We start from the raw sequence: 21,420 nt of genomic DNA on the forward strand, positions 1-21,420 counted from the left end.
GTTTTCCACTCTGATTTGCTCACATAACCCTTATTTCTCTCTCTTCTGCTTCTGGGACCCCTATGATTCTGATGTTCCTTTTTAATGAGTCACTGATTTCTCTAATTCTTAAATCATGCTCTTTTGCCTTAATCTCCCTCTTTTTTTCTGCTTCATTATTCTCTAGAAGTTTGTCCTCTATATTGCTGATTCTCTGTTCTGCCTCGTCCATCCTTGCCGCTGCTGCATCCATCTGTGATTGTAGCTCAGTTATAGCATTTTTAATTTCATTCTGGCTATTTTTTACTTCTTTTATCTCCGCAGAATGGGATTCTAATCTATTTTTGACTCCAGCTAGTATTCTTATTATCGTGATTCTAAATTCTGGTTCAGACATCTTGCTTGTATCTGTGTTGGTTAAATCCCTGGCTGTCATTTCTTCATGCTCTTTCTTTTGGGGTGAATTCCTTCGTTTTGTCATTTTGAAGGGAGAAAAGGAATTAATGAGGTAGAAAAATTTTAAAAATTAAAATTAAAGAATATTAAAATTAAACACACACACACAGACACATACACATCAAATAGATGATGCTAGATCCTAGGTGTGTTTTGGTCTGGGTGTTGAAATTTGTTTGACAGATTAGAGAAAAAAAGGGGGGGGGAAGGAAATTGAGAATTTGAAATAATGAATACACTGAAATAGACTAAAATGAGATGATGGGGGTAAAATAGAATTTGAAAAAATAAACACAAAAGTAAAGAATATAGTAGAAAAAATTAAAGACAAATATTTTTTAAACAAATTAAAAATAAATATTAATTTTTCCTTTTCTGTATTTAAGAAAAAGAAAAGAAATGAAAAAGAGAAAAAATTTAAAAAAAGAAAAGAAGAAATTGTTTGAAAATATGAAAAGGTGAATACACTAGTAGACTAAAATAAATTGATGGAAGTAAAATAGAATTTGAAAAAATTTACCTAAAAGCAAAAAATATAGTAATAAAAATTAAATGAAAATATTTTTAATAGAAATTGAGAGTACAAGTGAAGTTTTTCTCTTTCTGCATTCAAGAAAAGGAAAATAAATGAAAAAGAGAAAAAAAAGAAAGAAAAAAGGAAATTGAAAATTTGAAAAGGTGAATACACTAAAGTAGACTAAAATAAAATGATGGATGTAGAATTCGAAAAAATTTACACAAAAGTAAAAGATATAGTAATAAAAATTAAAGGAAACTTTTTAATAAAAATTGAAAATCAAAATGAATTTTGTCTTTGTATTTAGGAAAAAGAAAAGAATTGTAAAAGAGAAAAAAAAAAAAAAGAAAGAAAATTGAATAGATGAACCTAACAGGTTGAAGAAGGACTGAAATTGCTTCGTTTTCCCCTAGAAGTCAGTCTATGTAGCGCTTTATAGTCCAGAAATTAAGCTGGCAGTAAGACTTGTGTTGTTGAAGAGCAAAGTTGGCCCAGGTGGGCGGGGCTCAATGTAACAGTTCTGCTCTCCACTAGATGGCACTGCTAGCCTACTGGGGTGGATTGTTGTGGCGCTGGTAGGTGCTTATGTGCACGTGAGGGAGCAGTGAAAATGGTGCTACCCAGCCACCCAGTCTGTTCTCCCAGATCAGCAATCGTGCACTCATCCTCTGTCTTCAGCTCTCGTCCACTTCATGCTTTTTCACTCTTGCTGACCAGGCCCCAGGCAGTACCTCTCTCCCGAGTTTTGTCTCAGATGCGGCTGTTTTCCCTGGCCCCTTACTTCCGAAGGACTGCGGCTTTGACCCGTTCAGCCCCTCTGCGGGAGGGTCTCACTGAGCAATGGCCGAATGAGCAATGGCCGAATATCAGCTACACCCAGGAATGCACTCTGGACCCTGCTGCTGCCAGTGACCCGAGACTGCGGCCAGGTGCCAGCCCACCCCAGAAAAAGTTCATGAGACAATGTAGCAGCAGTGTTTCAGGGATTATGGAAAATCACAACACACATCTGGCACCAGGCTTCACCCTTAACGACCTTGCCCCAGCACAAGCGAATGTGGCCACCTTCCAGGATCTGTTGGGACCAGATGGCTTCAACAGTCTCTACCAAATGTCCTTCCAGCAGTGGAACCGCATTGCCCCATGTGGCCCGAGAACCTCCCGGACCCCACTCTGTTCCTGGGAATTCGCCCTTCCAGCCAGAGCACCGCCAGGTATTGAGCTGCAGAGTTGCAGCCTTTGCACTCCCCTTGTTTACATTCTTTTTTAAAAAAATTTTTTTAATGTTTATTTATTTCTGAGACAGAGACAGAGCATGAGTGGGGGAGGGGCAGAGAGAGAAGGAGACACAGAATCAGAAGCAGGTTCCAGGCTCTGAGTTGTCAGCACAGAGCCCGACACGGGGCTCAAACTCACAAACCGTGAGATCATGACCTGAGCCGAAGTCAGTCGCTCAACCGACTGACCCACCCACGCGCCCCCCTTATTTACATTCTCAATGGAATTTAAACCCTCTCCTTTCTCCCTTTTTAGTCCCTGCAGCAGTTCCCTACCTTTCACGGCTTCTTGGTCCCCAAGTTCACCTCTCTGTGCCACCTACCTGTTGAATTCTGTGGTTCAGGTTGTGCAGATTGTTGTGTTAACCCTCCAGTTTTCTAGGTGGGTAGGATAGTTTAATGTTGGTCTGGCTGTATTTCATGGACACAAGACACACAAAAAACTTCCATGCTGTTCCGCCATCTTGGCTCCTTCCTGCTTTTGTTGATTTTGATGGGAGTTCTCTGCCTCCTAGATCTAGATGTATGTTTCCTTCTCCAGATTAGGGAATTTTTCAAATATTATTCTTTGAAATAAAATTTATGCCCCTTTCTCTCTTCTGGGGTTCCTATAATACAAATATTATTATGTTTGATGGAGTCACTGAGTTCCCTAAGTGTATTCTCATTTTGTGTAATTCTCCTTTCTCTTTTTCATTCAGCTTCATTGCTTTGTTACTTTGTCTTCTAGGTCATTAATTCTTTCCTTTGCTTCTTCTAGCCTTCAGTTCATTGCATCGTGTGTTTTTAATCTCATTTATTGCACTCATCATGTCTGATTTCTTTTTAACTCTTATCTCTGTGGTAAGAACCTCACTGATGTCTTTTATTCTTTTCTCAAGCCCAGTGAGTGTTCTTATGATTGTTGCTTTAAATTCTATCAGGCATTTTACTTTTGGCTATTTCATTTAGATCTCTGGCTGTGGCCTTATCTTGTTCTTTCATTTGGGATAAATTCCTATCTTCTCATTTTGTCTAAGTCTCTGCCTTGTGTGTGTGTGTGTGTGTGTGTGTGTGTGTGTGTGTGTGTTTGTGTCAGAAAAGCCACTTACGTCTCCTCATGACAGTCATAGCCTTATAAACAAGTCCTATATTGCCCAGGGCTGGTACTTCAGGGAGTGCCTTTAATGTGTTGTACGTACTCTGCTGTTTTGTTCTGGCTGCTCTATCCTTCAGGGAAGTCGTCTGCAGAGGCTCTCCTTGCCTGCTGTGGACAGTGTTTGGTACCTGGCCTGAATGTGGCAAGTTTTAACTAGGTGTGCTTTGTTCTGCTTGTGAAATGAGTCCTGTCACTACCTCCACTGGAAAAGAGGCCCTGCAAAACTCTCTTGTTGGGACATATGGTGTGGGCGGGTGTTTGTTCTCATCTTCTTGGGGAGAGGCCTGCTGCACTGAGACTGAGGCAAATGTGACTGAAAAGGGCAGCTCCACTGGGACACAGGGGGATGGTTCTTGGTGTGAGCAAGTTAGTAGTATAAGCACAGCGCTACTTCCCATAGGTGGCTCTGTCTTTATGCTGATGGTTGGGGGAGGGAAATGGCACCAGCTGGTACCTTTATCCCCAGAGAGGTGTCCCTGTGAATGCTGTCAGGGACACACTCTGAGAAAAGCGAGTAATCTCCTGTGTCCCAGGCACTCTTCAGATCGCTGTTTCCCTGCTGTCTGTCCCTGGGTTTTTTGCCTGCCTTCTTTCTAGGAGCAGAGTAGTGCCCTCTGGGTTCTATCCTAGCCAACCCCACTGACCTTTAAAACTTCAGGATGTAAGCTCCCCTAGTTGCAAGAATTCATGAAATTCAGCCCCTCTTGTTTCCCAAACCAATGGCTATTGGGAAACCTTTTCCTTGTGTGTTCCCCTGTGTGCTCTTCTCTCTTGCCCTCTGTGACCATAGCTCCTTGCCCTCTGCAGCAACCAGGATACATTTTTCTCCTAAAGCATGTCAGTGCACTTCCTACATTCTTTGATGTAGCCTCTTCTCTCCCTTTAGTTGTGGAGTTTGTTCTGTCAGTCTTCAGGTCTACTTCTGGGGTATTCAGGATGATCTGATAGTTATCTAATTGGGAGGAGGTGGGTGCAGGGTCCTCTGCCACCATCTTCTTTGACTACTTATCCATTTATTTACCACTGGGTAACAAACTATTATAGTGAAGCTGAATCTTGGTGTGTATATATACTTAACAGAAGGATGTTGACAGTATACTTTAAGTGTTATATTTATTAAGCAAAAATAAATTATTATTTATTTTTAGGGATCAGGTTGTTTCACATAACGTTGTATGTTTTATTTATACAAATTATTTTAAGTTGCAAACCATCACATTTTTCATTAAAATTGAACAAGCTGTTAAAATTGCTATAGCATATCACACCTAAGCCCTCCAGTACAATTTTAAGCAAATATGTATTGTTGAGAAAGTACCAGAAGCAGTCGAGGCAGCAAGACTGTATTCCTAGTAAGGTAAACAAAAACCTCTGCCCTTTTCATTCCTTATTCCCTAAAGGAGTTACACTACCAAGTGAAGGAATTTCTCAGCTACGGGTTTGAGGCCACAATTGCAACCTTAAATGATTGCTCTTGAGATTGCAGTTTTTGCAGGCAATCATGTCCAGCTAAATTACATTACAATAAAATTGTTATTTTAACACCAAACTGGATGATAGACTGAAATCTACATGTGAGAGAAAAGCTAGGCTTGAGGCTTGCTCCTCTCTTAAAGGAGTAGTGTTATTCTAGTTTTATTGACACATTAGTTTTCATAAAGTGCAGACACAAAATAAATAAGGTGAAAAAGGTCTTGAAGCTCTATATACAACTATGAGATTAAGTAAGTTACTGGTTATGTTCTCGATAGCCTTTTAACTCTGTGGAAGCTGTAATATACATTAAAAGCTCATTGATCCAAGTAACATAATGATTCTTTTTCCCCTTAGATCAGTCTACTATGAAGGAATATATAATTATGCTAGCTTATTCTATAAAACAAGATTAGATTAAAGACAAAATTTATGTGCTATAGGCTAAATCCAGATACAGTCAGGTGCTGAGCATTATTCCTGGCTTCAAAATAGGATGTATCTGTTTCACCATCTGGTTGGGGTATGAAAGGCATAGTTTGATGCTGCAGATTTTCCCAGTCCACATCACTGAAGAGAGGATGACATTTTAGCTCTTAGGGAAAATATAAAACAAAACATAGTATTATGACACCATTGCCTAAGTAAGTACTGTTTTACAGGAATCAAGAGAAGGTCTCACATGTATCTTGCCCTTGTTTTGCTTCTCACATATGTGTTTAATTTCTGTGCAACTACATACTTCACAGTGGCACATACTGTGTTATTTTGTATAACACCTGACATATGACAGGTGCTTGGCCTGTATTTGTCAAATAAGCGAATGAAAGATTTGCCTTAAAAGAAGCCTATCATTCTCGTGCCTCCATCTTCTCACATAATCCCTGCCTTGATGAGATAAGAGCTTGGCCTACTTCCTGTTCTGGGATACAGTTTCCACACCACTGATCTTCAGGATTAATGCCCACTTCTCATTCCAAGACAATGCTGCCGGTTTCTATCTCTGCAGTCCTTAGCACCATCTTTTGTCCTATGTAACTTTGCTAAGAACCCCATCCTCCACTACCTTACTTTCTTCCATATGCTCCATCCTTATCCTTCATGGTAACTTTAACACATACATTGATGACACTTGTGAAACATTCTCTTCATGGTTCTTTGACTTTGATTTCATCGACTTGTATCTCCATTGTATGCTTCTTTAGAAGTATGGGCACATCCGGAATCTCTACTGCTTCACTTACAAGATCTCAACTTTGTTCCTCTTTTGAACTACATTTCCAGTACCTGTCTTCTTTGCTAATTCCTTTTACCTACTAAAATGAAATTATGGTCTTTTGATCACACTTGTGATATTTAGTTGCTAGACACAACCTTCCCTCTCCTCAACCCTTCACTTTGTAAGACAACAATAAAGATGTTGGCAAAAAATTAAGTGACCGGGCACCCAAGCGGCTCAGTCAGTTAAGTGTCCGACTTTAGCTCAGGTCATGATCTCATAGTTTGTGGGTTCAAGCCCTGCATCAGGTTCTGTGCCAACAGCTCAGAGCCTGGAGCCTGCTTTGGATTCTGTGTCTCTCTGTCTTCCTGCCCCTCCCCAGCTTGTGCTCTCTCTCTCAAAAATGAATGAACATTAAAAAATATAAAAAAAAAAAATCAAGTGACAATTAAGGCATTACTTCAAAAAAAAAAAAAAACAAAAAAAACAGCAACCAATTTAAGGAAAATACTGTGAGAAGACCACACAGACAAGAAATAATTATGTGTCTATATTGGGAGTGATGAGTTGGGAAATCAGTATGTCTACAAGTTGGTTTTTCCCTAAACTAAAAGATTGGTAGGAAAACAATAAAATAGCAAAAATAATTCACATTTAGAGAATTTGTCTCTCAATTGTTCAAAATAAATGCCTGAGCATGGATTACTTTAGAGTTACTTAGCAGTAACTCTTAAACTGTATCTGGATGTGACAGGATGCTTTATGGCTCTCTCATCAACTGAACTCACTAAGGAATTCTAAGCCAGTTTAAGATGAACTCAACAAACAGTTGTTGAAACAACTGTTTCTAATCAAAGACTACTCCTGTCATCTGCTTCACTATGTAAATTTTTCATTAAACAAACAAACAAAAATCTGAGGTCATTGGTGCTGAGGATGCTGTTCTTCTGTCTCCACTTATTTTCACTTACTTTGTCCTTTGGGAAGCAAAATTACCCCAGTTGAGAACTGTTCTAAAGTAATTTTCAGAACTGAGGTTTCAAATGTCTGCACCCTCAGTTTATATAGGATTTTTCTCAAATCTCACTCTTCACAGAGGTCTTTCTGACCACTCTATCTAGCAAATCTCTTGTCAACACTTTGTATCTACTCACTTGCTTTATTTTTCTTTCCAGGACTCACTGCTAGATGGCATTATGTCATGGCTGTATCTGTTTACTTTTTGTCTTTCCACTAGAGAGTAAGTTCTACAAGCACATGAATTTTAGTCTGGTTCATCCCTGGGTGCAGCATTGCCTGGCACCTGAAAGTCACTCTACAAGATTTGTGAAATAAGTGAATAAACTGTTGATCTTATTTGAGGGAGCACCTAGAAGCTGTTGCAAATGACATATTACCAAAGCTCGTTTTTCTAAATACCTTACATCACATGGAAATGCATCTGAGGACATAACTGAAGACATAACAAACATATATACTTTGTTACAAAAAAGGTTTTAAGGCAGGTGACATTAAATCTAATTTGAATCTCAATTGAAGCCAATGGGTTTTTTGTTTCAAAATTGGAATTTAATAACCCCTGCACTGGAAAAAACCACTGAATGGGTCACAAATGTATCAATTTTTCTTATTGGAGACAACCTGGCACCTAATACATTTGCCAGTCAATAATGATATCAGAAATGAAGCAGTATGAAATTACAGAAGATAATTTTGATAAAAAATATTTTCTGTATTTGTTGATGATTAACTTTATCAGGCTTTTAAAAAATCCTAAGACATTGACAAGATTGTTTTAAGATAATTGTTTGAGATTAATAAAATTCAGTGAGTGGACATCCTAACCTAATGCATTGAATTTTAATGTAGAACAAGAATCAATATATCAATGTATATCTAGCAGGCAAAAATAAACTGAAGACATTTTTTAAACCCAGTTAGCAGTCAGATTATTTGTAGTGTTGTACTAGAACTTGATATCATTACTACCATTCACCTGAAACAAATCAAGGCTAAGAGTTTATTAACATAAGACCTTACCTTTCATTCCAGCTCTCTTTGTATTATCAATAGTTAGAAGTATTTCTACTGCATTTTGAGCATTATCAGATAACTTTTCTTCACCTTCAGGCCATGGGATATCTACAAATACAAATAGCTTGTTGATCATTGTTCAAATAATAGAGAGAGATAAATGCGTCTACCTTAACAGAAACAGAATCACCTCTTTTCAGAATATTCTGGAATACTTGTTGTGGTGTTTCATCATTGAAAGGAGGAATTCCTGTTAGAAATTCAAACAAGCAAACTCCAAGTGCCCACCAGTCTACTGCAGGACCTGGAATTTAGGAGGGATTAGTTGAACTTGCAAGCATTTTGTACAAATGTTTCATCAACTAAAACATCAATACATGGATATTTGGAAGAAATCAAGGCATTCATTTCCCTAAAGCTTTCTTCTAGCTTCATAAGGTGCAAAAACTCAAATTACTTTCATTTCAGTAACATGGCAATTACTTTACTTCTCTGTTTTCCAGGAAGTTTAGATTAGCAATTAACACAGCTCATTAAAGAAAAGTTAAAGCTATCTTTTGTCACTTACTAATAACTTCTGATATTCTGAATACTTAACATGTTCTAAATCTAAAGATTACTCTCAAAAATAGAGTACTTGTCAATTTCAAATTGGGGGACAATAACATTTAGATGATTCTGTACTCCACTTACTTCACATGGGGGTGAGATGAAGTAGCAACATTTATACTAATTGGAGGACAGCCTGGTTAACAAGGGAAAGCCTTCGTGTTTTAATGTAACCTTACTCCTTTGAAGAACGTAGAGGAACAAATTAGTTTAACAAAAAGTATTCACTTAAACTATGGCTTGCAGTGGTAATTAGGAGATAAGGTTTAATAAATAGGTAAAGCTGATTTCTAAATGAGATCTTTACTGGAAGCATCATTCATATACAAAGATTTTTTTTTAATTTTATTTTTTATTTTTTTAAATTTACATCCAAATTAGTTATCATATAGTGCAACAATGATTTCAGGAGTAGATTCTTTTGTTTGTTTGTTTGTTTTTAAATTTTTTTTTCCATGTTTTTTATTTATTTTTGGGACAGAGAGAGACAGAGCATGAACAGGGGAGGGGAGGGGCAGAGAGAGAGGGAGACACAGAACCGGAAACAGGCTCCAGGCTCTGAGCCATCAGCCCAGAGCCCGACGCGGGGCTCGAACTCACGGACCGCGAGATCGTGACCTGGCTGAAGTCGGACGCTTAACCGACTGCGCCACCCAGGCGCCCCTTATTTGCTATTTTAAAAACTGTGGACCAAATTACCTTTATAGGCAGTGAAAATCTTAAAATCTATCACTAGATAGCTGAGGTAACTAGATCCTCCCACTAAAACAGTGGCAGGATCCTATAAAGCAAACCTTTCAATTTGAAGCTTACCTTCATACCGGATCCTAGATAGAGAAAATGCAGATTACAGGAAATGAGCCGGCAAACCTGTGACTTAGCAATACGGGCACTGTACAAAGTCAGTTAGATGCCCAGAGGAACTTAGTTGCTCTGGCCAGTAATGGGGAATACGGAAGGTCTCTCCTTTCAGCATCACAGAGATTGTTAACAGTGTTAGTTGAGTGCTAACCCAGGAATCCTTCTGGAGTGCTATGTAGAAGGAAAACACAGACTCAAGTGTTAAGAAATTTTCATAAGCTTTTGCAGTGGAGACAAATATAATAACATAGGTAAAATGACATAAGCTGACATTAAACAGTGTATAAAAAAGTGATATAAAAGTGAACAGCTACTTCCCCATAACTGACCAAGGATGCTTTGTGGAAGAGGTAACATTTGAACAGGTGATGAGATGAGACGAAATTTGATGGGACGATGATGGGGTTCTGGCTTTTCTCAACTAAGGGAAAATACTTGCGCAAGATAAGGAAAAGCTGAAGAAAGATGAGTCTAAGAAGCAGAATGAGAACATAAGGCGTATAATGAGATTCTTTTGAATCTGCTGGCACCTCGATCTTGAACTTCCCACACTCTGGAACTGTGTGTGAGGAATACATTTTTGTTGTTTATAGAAGGAAAAGAAACAGAGAGAGATTCTTTGAGAGATGAGGCTACTACAAGAGCTTAGAGCCTCCAATGCCATGATCAATAATCTGGATTTTATTTTGCAGGTGGGACGGAGCCACCATGGTTTTTGAAGGAGAGAAGTAGCCTGACCATTTTATGTCTTAAGAGGGGAAATCTGGTGGCAGTGATTATAGACAACAGAATGAAGTTGATGGTCCAGGAAGAGAGCTAGTAAATTAATGAAAAGGGAAAGAGGAGTTTCTTACAGAGGATAGTGACAGAGATGAAAAAGTGAGAAGAAATTCTGCAGGGACAGTATTGGCTGGACTTACCTGCCTGAATGTAGGGGCAAGGTCTGTGCTATCACGAAGGTGGTGGAATTGAGAGAGGGAACAGAGGAAGAGCAAGCTGGACAAGTCCCATTCTGACATACAGCATGGCCAGTGGAAAGCTGAGTAGGTACTTTGTCCATGTGTCTGCTGCCTAAAGAAAGTCGGGATTAGAGCTGGATATTTAGAAAGCATCAGCAAGGACATGAGCACTGAAGTCATGGGAGATAGGAGATTAACAGGAAGTAGGTGTAGGGAAAAAAGGGTAAGTAAAGGGCAGGATTGTGAAGAAGAATCTCCATGTTTGGAAGAGCTGAAGAGCAGAGGAGTAGCAACAAAGTAGTGAGAAGGAGAAGAAGCCGGTATACCTGACAAGAACAACATCACTGAGGACTGTTAACAACAAAGTGTCAGTGACAGGCGCCTGACTGGATCAGTCCATAGAGTATGCAACTCTTGACCTCGAGGTTGTAAGTTCAAGCCCCACGTTGGGTGCACAGTTTATTTAAAAATAAAAATCTTAAAAAAAAAAAAAAAAAGAAAAGAAACAGTGTCAGTTAAATGGAGGGATAACAGTCAGATTGCCAGAGCAAAAAAATATCAGGCAAAGAAAAGAGGCAACCTTTGAGAAGAGAGATGGTGAGGGGAACAAGGATGGAAATTATTTTCATGCTAAGGAGAAAGGCAACACAGGAATAAAAATAGAAGGGGTGGAGGGGGTGTGGGGAAGATGAGACAGTTGATCACCAAAGGAACCCAAAGAAAAGGGAAGCAACTCATAATATCAAGAAGGTGCTCACATTATGGACTGAATTATTTCGCTCCAAGAAAAGACATGTTGAAGTCTTAGTCCTGAGGTCCTTGGAACGTGCCATTTGGAAATATGGTTCTGGCACTTATAATTAGGTAGGTTAAGATGAGCTCATACTGGAGTAGGGTGGGCCCCTAAGCCAATGTGACTAGTGTCCTTATAAAAACACAGCCATGTGACCATGGAGAAACAGGGAGAGCAGCATATGAAGAGGGATGGTTTCAGTGTAGCACCTGCAAGCCAAGGAACGCCAAAGACTGCAGGCAAACCACCGGAAGCTAGAAGGGGTGGGGTAGTTCCTTCACACCTCTCGGAGGGCGCATGGTCCTTCCCACACCTTGATTTCACACTTCCAGCTTCCAGAACTGTCAGACAAGAAGTTCCTGTCGTTTTGAACCATCAGTTTGTGGCACTTTGTTACAATGGTCCTAGGAAACCAATATAGTTGGTTCCAGAATGCAGGAAGGGAACGTTCTTCAGAGAGCAAAGGGGAAAAAGAGAGGCTAAGTAAAAATGCCATCCTGTCTTCCTAGGCTGCATCCAGAAGACGGCTCATTTCTAGCTTGACCCTTGTGGTAAGGGGGGAATAAGTGAAGGTAAGCTCTAATCAGGCTGCTGACTGAAGTTTAGGCCCGACTTTGTATTCCTGAGCCAAAACTGGAACAGACCTTAAGAAGACATTTAGAGCGAAGATAATAGAGCAGGTGGACGGTAGGGTTTCTCTGGATCACTGAGACTGAAACGGAAGGCAAAGAACAAATGGCTGCATGTCTTCTTTTACCATAATAAATAAATGCCATATTTATGAGAAAAGAGCATCACATGAGTTCATTTTCTTTTAACTCTCGGCAATCCAAGTACCAAAGAAATTTAAAACAATTTTTCCTCAAAAGAAAACGTAAAGATAGAGAACACTTCAAAAACTCAAGATATGGAAGCCTTACCATGGGCCCTGCCCAGTAACAGCTCAGGTGCAAGGTAGTCTGGGGTTCCAAGAATTCGTCCATCATCCACTGGGGCTGCCCCTCGCCTCACACTCTTTGGAGTTCGGTATGGAGTTCCTGATTTGATCTGATTTGGGGTATGCTAATTTAAAAAGAGTTTAATAGACAATAAATATCTCCATTCCTTTTACAGCGAACAGAATTGCTAAAACAAAAGCAAAGCTAGGCTGTTGGGCATAAGAGATATACTCAAATTCTTGATCAGTTTTGAACAGTCCTGAAAGCTGGTGAAATTCAATAGTTTAGATAACACCAATTATTTCAGAAAGATCAGGATATGCAAGACAGAATGAAAACATCCACAAGAAAAAAATTTTTTAAATATATATTTATTTTTGAGAGAGACAGAGAGACAGTGTGAGCAGGGAAGGGGCACAGAGAGAGGGAGACACAGAATCCGAAACAGGCTCCAGGATCTGAGCTGTCAGCACAGAGCCCGATGCGGGGCTCAAACTTACAAGCCATGAGATCATGACCTGAGCTGAAGTCGGATGCTCAAATGACTGAGCCACCCAGGGGCCCCAAGAAAAATTTCTTGATAGCATGGATTAGTACAAACTTAAGAACAGTCACTGAGGGACAGTGCAATAAATAGGTCATGATCTCACGGTTTGTGGGTTTGAGCCCCGTGTCGGGTTCTGTGCTGACAGTTTGGAGGCTGACAGCCTACTTCTGGTTCTGTGAGTCATCTTCTCTCTCTGCCCCTCCCCTGCTCACACACTCTCTCTCTGTCTCAAAAATAAATCAAAAATTAAAAAAGAAAAAAAGATATTGTTATCTCACAAGGACTCTGTGAGACCAGCGGGACAGGTTATCAGCATATTCTACAGACAGATAAACACGCTCTGAGGGAAAGGGATTGCTAAGTCACTAAGTTCTGAATAGGCAACCTGAGTCTTGTGACCCTAATTCAGGGTTTGCACTTTCTATTTTATGATCTCTCTCCAAAGGAAGAAAAAAAATGAAACTTTGGGTTTAAGATAAAAGTTTAGAAAACACAAACAACATAAGATTGGTAATATATATTTTCAACTTGTCTCTATAAAGAAAAGAGATCGTCTATGAAGATCCTTAGAAGGCAGCAAGGTAGAGTGGACTCTATATTGTACCTCAGAGTTGCTGTCATCAGGTGAAAATATGTGACTGTAAATATGTAAACATGTGATTGGAAATATGTGAAAGTCTAGAGAGCAGATGGAGGAGTTATATTTAAGAATAAAATTACTACCAGTTTTACCTTTATGCATCAAAACCTCCAACAACCAATCCATAGATTCCCAATAAGCAGAACAGAATTCTATGGTAAATCTCATACAATCCAGGTGAGAGGCAAGTATCTGGCTTTAATAGTTTGTTATAAAGTCTAAACACAAAGTGTTAAAAAGTTATAACATACCTGATATGGCATATAGGATGTTCCTTTTTGAGTAGGGGTTATAGCCATGGGATATGAATCACTATAAACACAGGAAATATCCATTGTGTCTAAAGAGGTAATGCTCATTTTGGATGGTTCTGAGTTACTGGATGCATTAATAGGACTGTTAAAACTTCGAAAAGCTACAGCATTTCTTTTAGATACGGTTAATGTTTTCAACACGTCCGAAGATGGAGCTAACATTTTTTGGCTACTGCCTTGGACAGCAGGATTCTCATCACTTTTTGGCAAGGTACTTTCTTGCCAGCTGGGTGATACCGTAAGTAGACCTTCAATGTTTGATTCTTCAAAAGAGGATTCTTTGATGCTTTTATCTGGATCTAAGGCCTGCCTTTCTAAAGAACTTTCCATTATAGAAATTCCTGGAAAAGATGAATCGGAGTCCATACAAATACTTTTAGAAGCTCTCTCATCATCAGAACATAGAAAACTAGAATTTAAGTGCTCCTTCTTACTATTCTTGTCACAATCTTCATCTAGTTCACACATAAGGTTTTTTGCTATCATTGGGATAGGTGATTTTTCTGGTGTTTGTTGTTTATCAGTGAAAGAATTGACCAGGTTCTCCTTATTAGCACAGTCATTTTGCTGACCTCTACGTACTGATAGCTTAAGGTCTTGGACTTCAGTTGTTAAGCCTGTCCTTTGATTTATACAACCATCACTCATTTCATTACTCCCCTTAAGCTCTATACAATTTTTTTTATTCTGTATAATATTCTGACAAGGACTAGAGTCAACTAACTCAAAATTTCTTTTAAAACCTCTCTTCCCAAGGTGCTCTTCAGTCATATCACCAGAATCCACAGCCCATGGATCAGACTGATGAAAAGCAGGCTGTGTTTTGTCAGTGGCCATGTTAATGTTATTTATATCCAGTTCTCTTGCTTCCCAAGAAACTTCCCCAGGGAAACATTTTTTAGCAGGGTTTACACAAGAGTTTCCAGTCGCAGGGATGGTACCACTGTTATGAATGGGAGAAAGGGCTAACTCAAGATCCTTTTTATTGAAACCTTTGGTCTCGATGGCATTGGTAGATTTTGTACACAAAGGCTTTTCTATTATATTCCAACTCATCATTGTAGAGCCCAGTGCATCATCACTTTCCTGAGAGGGAGGAAAAAACACCGTTTTAGTTGTATAAAACTGAGATTCTTCAACCTTTCAAACCTGTTGACTTAGGTGGAATAAATGACCCCATAAACTATTATGCTACCTATTCCCACTTTCCAATGGAACCAAAAAACAATGATAAAAGAAAATTAGAAAACAATATAAACAATTATAGCATGTATTTATATATATTTTGAGTAAAACACTAGTCTAAAATTCAAATTAACTACAGTGTGTATTATAATTTAATATGTATTTGTATATTATTTTGGTCTTCTGTAACACATATTTGATACAAATTATTTAAGTAGGACAAAATAATAGGCAACATTTTCAGGCAAAATTAAGGGAAATTTGAGGCAAAACTGAGGGTAAGATTACATTATGTTTATATCTGCTTGGCAACAGAGGTATAGATGATTCTGTTTTGAATTATAAAATGCACAGGACTTAAGACATAGTTAATGGAAAATCATAGGCAAAGATTTTGTTAATGTAAACATATATCACTTTGTACGAGTATAATAAAACCAAGCTGACAAAGATGAAGCTAAACTAATAATTTCTAATTAAAACCCCAAAATAACAGGAATTAGAATTCACTGTCAACAAGATGAAATGATCTTGCATTAATAACAAAATACTTTTCGTAAAATCTGTTTGAATTCCAACTGTCTGCAAGTGCTCTTGTATGATCAGAGCTTTGTACAAAATATTATAAACTGGTACATGGTATTCAGGAGTTTTACAAGATTACTCAATTACAGTGTATCTTTAGTCAAAAGTACTGCCTGCTTTTGGTATGTGAAAATCAAACTTTATTAACTTACTTAGTAATAATGAGTACATGATCATGAACAAAAATAACAAAAATCCCTAAATTACAACTCATAGATCTGCAAGATCATCCAAAGATTAGCACAGGGTTTATCAGGATTCCCTTGTGGTCCATGGTCACTCTTCTGTTTATAACTTTTTTTTTTTTTTTTTGAGAGATCGATCAAGGCGGGTAGGGGCAGAGTAAGAAGCAGAAAGGGAATCCCAAGCATGCTCCATACCCAGTGCAGAGCCTGATGCAGGGATAGATCTCATGACTGGTGAGATCACAACCTAAGCCAAAATCAAGAGTCAGATGCTTAACCAACTGAGCCACTCAGATACCCCTCTCTGTTCATAACTTGAGAAAGACTGCTATAATCTAATCACTGCATTCCCCAAGTATGCAGAAGTGGGAGGAAGAAGGTAAACCTGTGTATAGTTTGAAATATTATACAATATACTTTCTTGAATAGGAAGAGGTGAATTAACAGTATTAGGAATGGAAATCTGTTTATCCTGTAGCATATATTACCTATAGAGCAGCCTATAAGAGGAGATTGAGAAAAATAATTTGACCTTACTTCTAGAATACAAATATCCAATAATGAAGAAAACTATATTACTGAGAATAAGGGACAAATACAATCTAAATTATTTACTCAAATTGAAGGTTTATTCTTTGTTTATTATCATTATTCTAATCTAACATTATTTCATCTGTACTCTATGAAGGATACTTTATTATAATTTAAAACTTTAGGATCTCTCAGCTTTAATACTTATTGGCTTTAATGGCTTAAAAAAGGCAAGAACAGAAATATATACATGAAGTAAAATAATTTTAAGTGATTCCATTCACTTAGCAAGCAATTTCCTTAGAATAAAAACTTTTTTTTTTTTTTTTTTTTTTGAGAGAGAGAGAGAGAGAGAGCACGAGCAGGGGAGAGGGGCAGAGGGAGAGAGAGAATTCTAAGCAGGTTCCACGCTCAGTATGGAGCTAGATATGGGGCTTGATCCCACGACCCTGGGATCATAATCTGAGCTGAAATCAAGAGTGAGATGCTCAGCAGACTGAGCCAACCAGGTGCCCCTAAAATAAATACTCTTTTTTTTTTTCAATATATGAAATTTATTGTCAAGTTGGTTTCCACACAGCACCCAGTGCTCATCCCAAAAGGTGCCCTCCTCAATACCCAAATACTCTTTTTTTTTTTTTTCAACGTTTTTTTATTTATTTTTGGGACAGAGAGAGACAGAGCATGAACGGGGGAGGGGCAGAGAGAGAGGGAGACACAGAATCGGAAACAGGCTCCAGGCTCCGAGCCATCAGCCCAGAGCCTGACGCGGGGCTCGAACTCACGGACCGCGAGATCCTGACCTGGCTGAAGTCGGACGCTCAACCGACTGCGCCACCCAGGCGCCCCTACCCAAATAAATACTCTTAAAGGCACACCTGCATTACCTTTGTGGTCTAAAAGTTATTTCTGATCCAGAAGAGTTACCATTCCACTAAATGAGAAACTGGCAGAAAACAGTGTAGAAGAAGTAATATAAGTTTTAAAATAAGACTTAAAAAAAAAAAAGTGCAACAAGCTAGTCATGGTAGGGAATTAAAAAAGAAAAAGAAGCCCATCTAGATGCCTATGAGCCAAACATTTACTATCAATTGTCTACAAACTTGTTATATATTATTAATCATTAATAATTCCATACTTGAATGAGAAGTGAAATATTTAAAAATAATTTGACAGAATATACAGGAAAATGAAGACTACTTTGACTGCTGTTCATGTAATAGTTTCATTTCCTTACAGAATTTACATGAAAACGTGTAAGGCGTCTCTATCATCAATGGGACGTACAAAACTGGCTTGGGTTCAGATAAATGGCACTCTCACCTGGCAATCTTTTTCCCATGTGGGACTGCTGTGGCACTCAGACTCCACACTGGACGCAAAGGTGTGAGACTGGCTGCTGGCACTTGACGTAGCCAGCCTTCTCCTGGATTGCAGGAGATTGGAAGTTAGGCACTTCACAGGCATCCCAGGATTGGCAGCGACTGTTTCAAGACCTATAGGGAAGAGAAAATATTGAATCTTATGTCACAGCTTTCTGAGTTCCTCACTGAACTTGAAACTTTGCAGAAAATTAGGCAGAGTATTAAGTACGGCACACCAGAACTCTTTTTGTATAAACATTATCCAGACCACAAGGATGGCTCAGGTGTTTTTGGTACACAAGTACCAATCAATGTTTAGGGGGAAAAAAAACCCTCAATATTCACAAGTGAAAATCAGGACAAAAGAATTCAGTTGTAATTAGGAGGAAATCCATTTTGAGTATCCATTATCCAATTTGAAACTCTTCTTGATAAAGGAGCATTACTGATGTTCTATATCCAGGTATGATTTAAGATTGGAATGTGACTAAATTTACTCAGTTCAATTTGTATTTAATTAAATGAGGTTTATGTGCGTACAAGTATGAATTACACACATCCATAAGGGATTTTCTTTTAATACTACTGGGTACAACAAGTAACAGTGAACTAGCTGACAGCAAACCAGTACAAGAAAGCAGCATCCTCTACATGACACGTGCTCCTTATTTATATAATGATGCTAAATTTGTGGTTCCTTAATTTATAATGAGACATGATAAGCAATTATGCTTTTATTATATGTGCATACACAGATTTTCTGTGTATATAAAAAGATATATATTATATATACATGTGTACATACACACACACACACACACACACACACACACACACACACACACACATATCTTTTCTCTTTCCCAAAGAGGGTGAACATGACAAGTAAATTCTTACAGTTTTTTTGATTTAACAAATCTTGGCACCTTAAAACTAGAAGTTGAATTTCAATGTCCATCTAAAACAACGGTATTTTTGGTACATAAACCCTCTCAATGAAACTCCGGAAACTCCTTGGACCCTGACCTTGATATTTGACTAAACTGCTCAGCTGCCTTTCCTCAGTAATGTGGGAATTTGTGTCTACCCCAATGCCAAGTGCATACTGTGTATTTGCTAATGAGTTCTTTCTGGATCACTGATATGATCAGACCATTCCTTTCTTTGGAACTCTTGATGACTCCCTGTTTCTACAGCTTAAATTCTAGGTCCCCTGTAATGATACTTGATCCTTCCCATCTATCTGCTAAGTTTCCTTTTCCATTGCACGTGCTTCTGCATTCTCACATAGCGCATTTAGTCCCCATTATCTGAAGATGGAATACTTCCAAGTGTCCGTGCCTTTGCTCATGCCTCTATCTGAAATGCCCTTTTCCAATATACTTGGAGCTATTGCTATATCTTTATTGAAAACCCATTCCTGATTTTTCCGGTTAGCACTTAACACTTTCTGTGTTGCATCACAGTATCCTTCTTACGGATTTTATTTTATAGGATTGCTATTGTTAACCCTTTGTATCTATAATCAACCAAACTTACAAGTTCCTTTGAGGCAAGGAATTCTCTTACTCATCTTGATATCCACTCAGTGACCAGCACGGTGCCTTGCCCTGATCTAGTTCTGACTAGAGTAAGAAACGACTAAGGGAGAAGCAATTATTTTCACTTCAAAATAAGGCTATAGTAACATTGGCATATTCTGTATTTTAGTAGTTTTGCGCTTATCAAAGCTATAAATATATATTTTCAGCCATTTTGATTTCCACAGAAGTGATTTTGACAGAAGAAACAAGATTCCATGAATTTGGAAGAAAGGGTCAGTGGACAGAAAATTGTATTTGCAATCAGGACTTGGCTAACCCACTTACTAGTGTGTAATTAAACATTTTCAAACATTAGCTTTCTCATTTGTAAGTGAGATATCCTAGATACGTAAAGATTTGAGGACCAAATTCAAAATGAGGCAACATCCATGAAAACATGTATTCCCAAGATGAAGAACATGAGTGCAGAGAACTAAAACATCCAGTGTTGCTAAGTTATAGAAGGTAAAGTTAAGTGCAATAAAATGCCCCATTCTCTTCCTCTACTATTTTTGTTTTTTATTGTGTGCTAATGAAAAAATTTTATCTTTGCTTCAACTATTTTATTTCAAAATCTTTTGAAAATCATTTTATAAAGACACACAATATTACAGGTACTACATCTTGTTTATATAAGATTTCCAATGACCCAGTACAGTGAAATTTACCTGATAATCATTCTAATACTATGCTAATTGATGAATATCTCGTTAGCTAGATAATTTATCCTGTTGACTTAAAGATCTGCAATAGGGGCGCCTGGCTGGCTCAGTCAGTAGAGCATGTGACTCTTGATCTCAGTGTTAAGTTCCAGCCCTATGTTGGGTGTAGAGATTACTTAAAATCTTCTTTAAAAAAAAAAAAAAAAAAAAATATATATATATATATATAAATATAAATATATATTTATATATATATATATATGACAATCTGTGTCAGAAATGGCATTAACATGAGGAAATATAGGAATGCCCCAGCCTGTTCAAGAATTTGCATTTCAAACTCATATTGGAAATTAAAAAATTTAAAAACATGTTGTTCCTCAAAACACACACTTAATGGAATAAACTACCTTTTCTTTTATACTCACATGAGTTTAGTAGTTTGCTACAATAAGGAGTAGTATCCTTGTGATCTACAGACATAGGACAAATTAGTCCTTGAGAAAGCTGTGATGTTTCAGATACATGGGTTGAAAGAATATTTGCAGAGTCTTTGTTGTTTTCTGCAACTGGTGTGTACTATTAAAGAGAGAAAAACAAAAACAAATGCTAAGATTTATCTCCACAAAAACACCACCTAAATACATAGACTGTTATACCACCTAAGTAGATAATGTGAAAGTAACTCAATATGCTTGATATTTAAATTTATTTTGATCAGGGGCACCTGGGTGGCTCAGTTGGTACAGCATCTGACTTCGGCTCAGGTCATGATCTCATAGCACATGAGTTCCAGCCCCACGTCTGTCTGTGTGCCAACAGCTCAGGGCCTGGAGCCTGCTTCGGATTCTGTGTCTCCCTCTCTGCCCCTCCCCCACTCATGCTCTGTCTCCCTCTCTCTCAGAAATCAACAATAAACATTAAAAAAAATAAAAGAAATAAATTTATTTTGATCATTTATTAAAAAAAAAAAGATTTAAAACTTTAAATGGGCATGTTATGTGAGTTTTTTCTAATTAAGTACTTACAAATCCCAAAGAGCTGATGAGAGATAACACCTGTCCTGGGGTTCTTGAATAATCTTGTCTAGGTTTAGCCATTGATGGTGTTGTAAGGATATCCATCATATTGATATCTATGTATGGAAAAAAAAGTATATGAAATTCTTTAAAAACTTCAATGTCACTGACTTACTAGTCAATAATCATCTCTTCTGAACTTTGTTGCCCTTTCCACATTATTAACGTTATCTATAAAATTAACTTGAGTAAGATGAACATATCCAGTGAAGCCACCATGCCGTAAACATATACAATCAAGCAGACAGAGAAAGACTAATACTGTATGATCTCTCTTATATATGGAATCTTAAGAAAACAAAACAAAACCAAGCTCACAGATACAGAGAACAGATTGGTGGATGCCACAGGCAGGGGCAGGGGGTAGAAGAAATGGACGAAGGGGGTCAAATACAAAATTTTAAGAGATAAATATTTATTAAAAAAAAAAAAGTGGGGCACCTGGGTGGCTCAGTTGGTTAAGCAACTGACTTTTGATTTCAGCTCAGGTCA

The 21,420-nt window shown here is 38.0% G+C and overlaps 1 protein-coding gene across 4 annotated transcripts in view; it reads right to left on the minus strand.

The window, feature by feature from the left end:
* Positions 1-4,463: 4,463 nt before the first annotated feature.
* The window catches only part of MASTL (microtubule associated serine/threonine kinase like), a 35,108-nt gene continuing 18,151 nt past the window's right edge, over positions 4,464-21,420 (minus strand). For 2 of the 4 annotated variants that reach the window (XM_045061036.1, XM_003988178.5), the window contains exons 5-12: positions 20,878-20,984; positions 20,278-20,428; positions 17,564-17,736; positions 13,692-14,840; positions 12,236-12,377; positions 8,284-8,397; positions 8,100-8,201; positions 4,464-5,435 (exon numbers count right to left, since the gene is read on the minus strand). In XM_045061036.1, the coding sequence (XP_044916971.1) occupies positions 5,278-5,435; positions 8,100-8,201; positions 8,284-8,397; positions 12,236-12,377; positions 13,692-14,840; positions 17,564-17,736; positions 20,278-20,428; positions 20,878-20,984 (2,096 nt within the window). In that variant the 3' untranslated portion in view covers positions 4,464-5,277. Of the gene's footprint in view, positions 5,436-8,099; positions 8,202-8,283; positions 8,398-9,299; positions 10,635-12,235; positions 12,378-13,691; positions 14,841-17,563; positions 17,737-20,277; positions 20,429-20,877; positions 20,985-21,420 lie in introns of those variants that run through there. The other 2 variants (XM_019834100.2, XM_045061037.1) reach the window with 2 other exon arrangements.

Source organism: Felis catus, chromosome B4 (genome assembly GCF_018350175.1).
Source record: "Felis catus isolate Fca126 chromosome B4, F.catus_Fca126_mat1.0, whole genome shotgun sequence".
NCBI lineage: Eukaryota > Metazoa > Chordata > Mammalia > Carnivora > Felidae > Felis > Felis catus.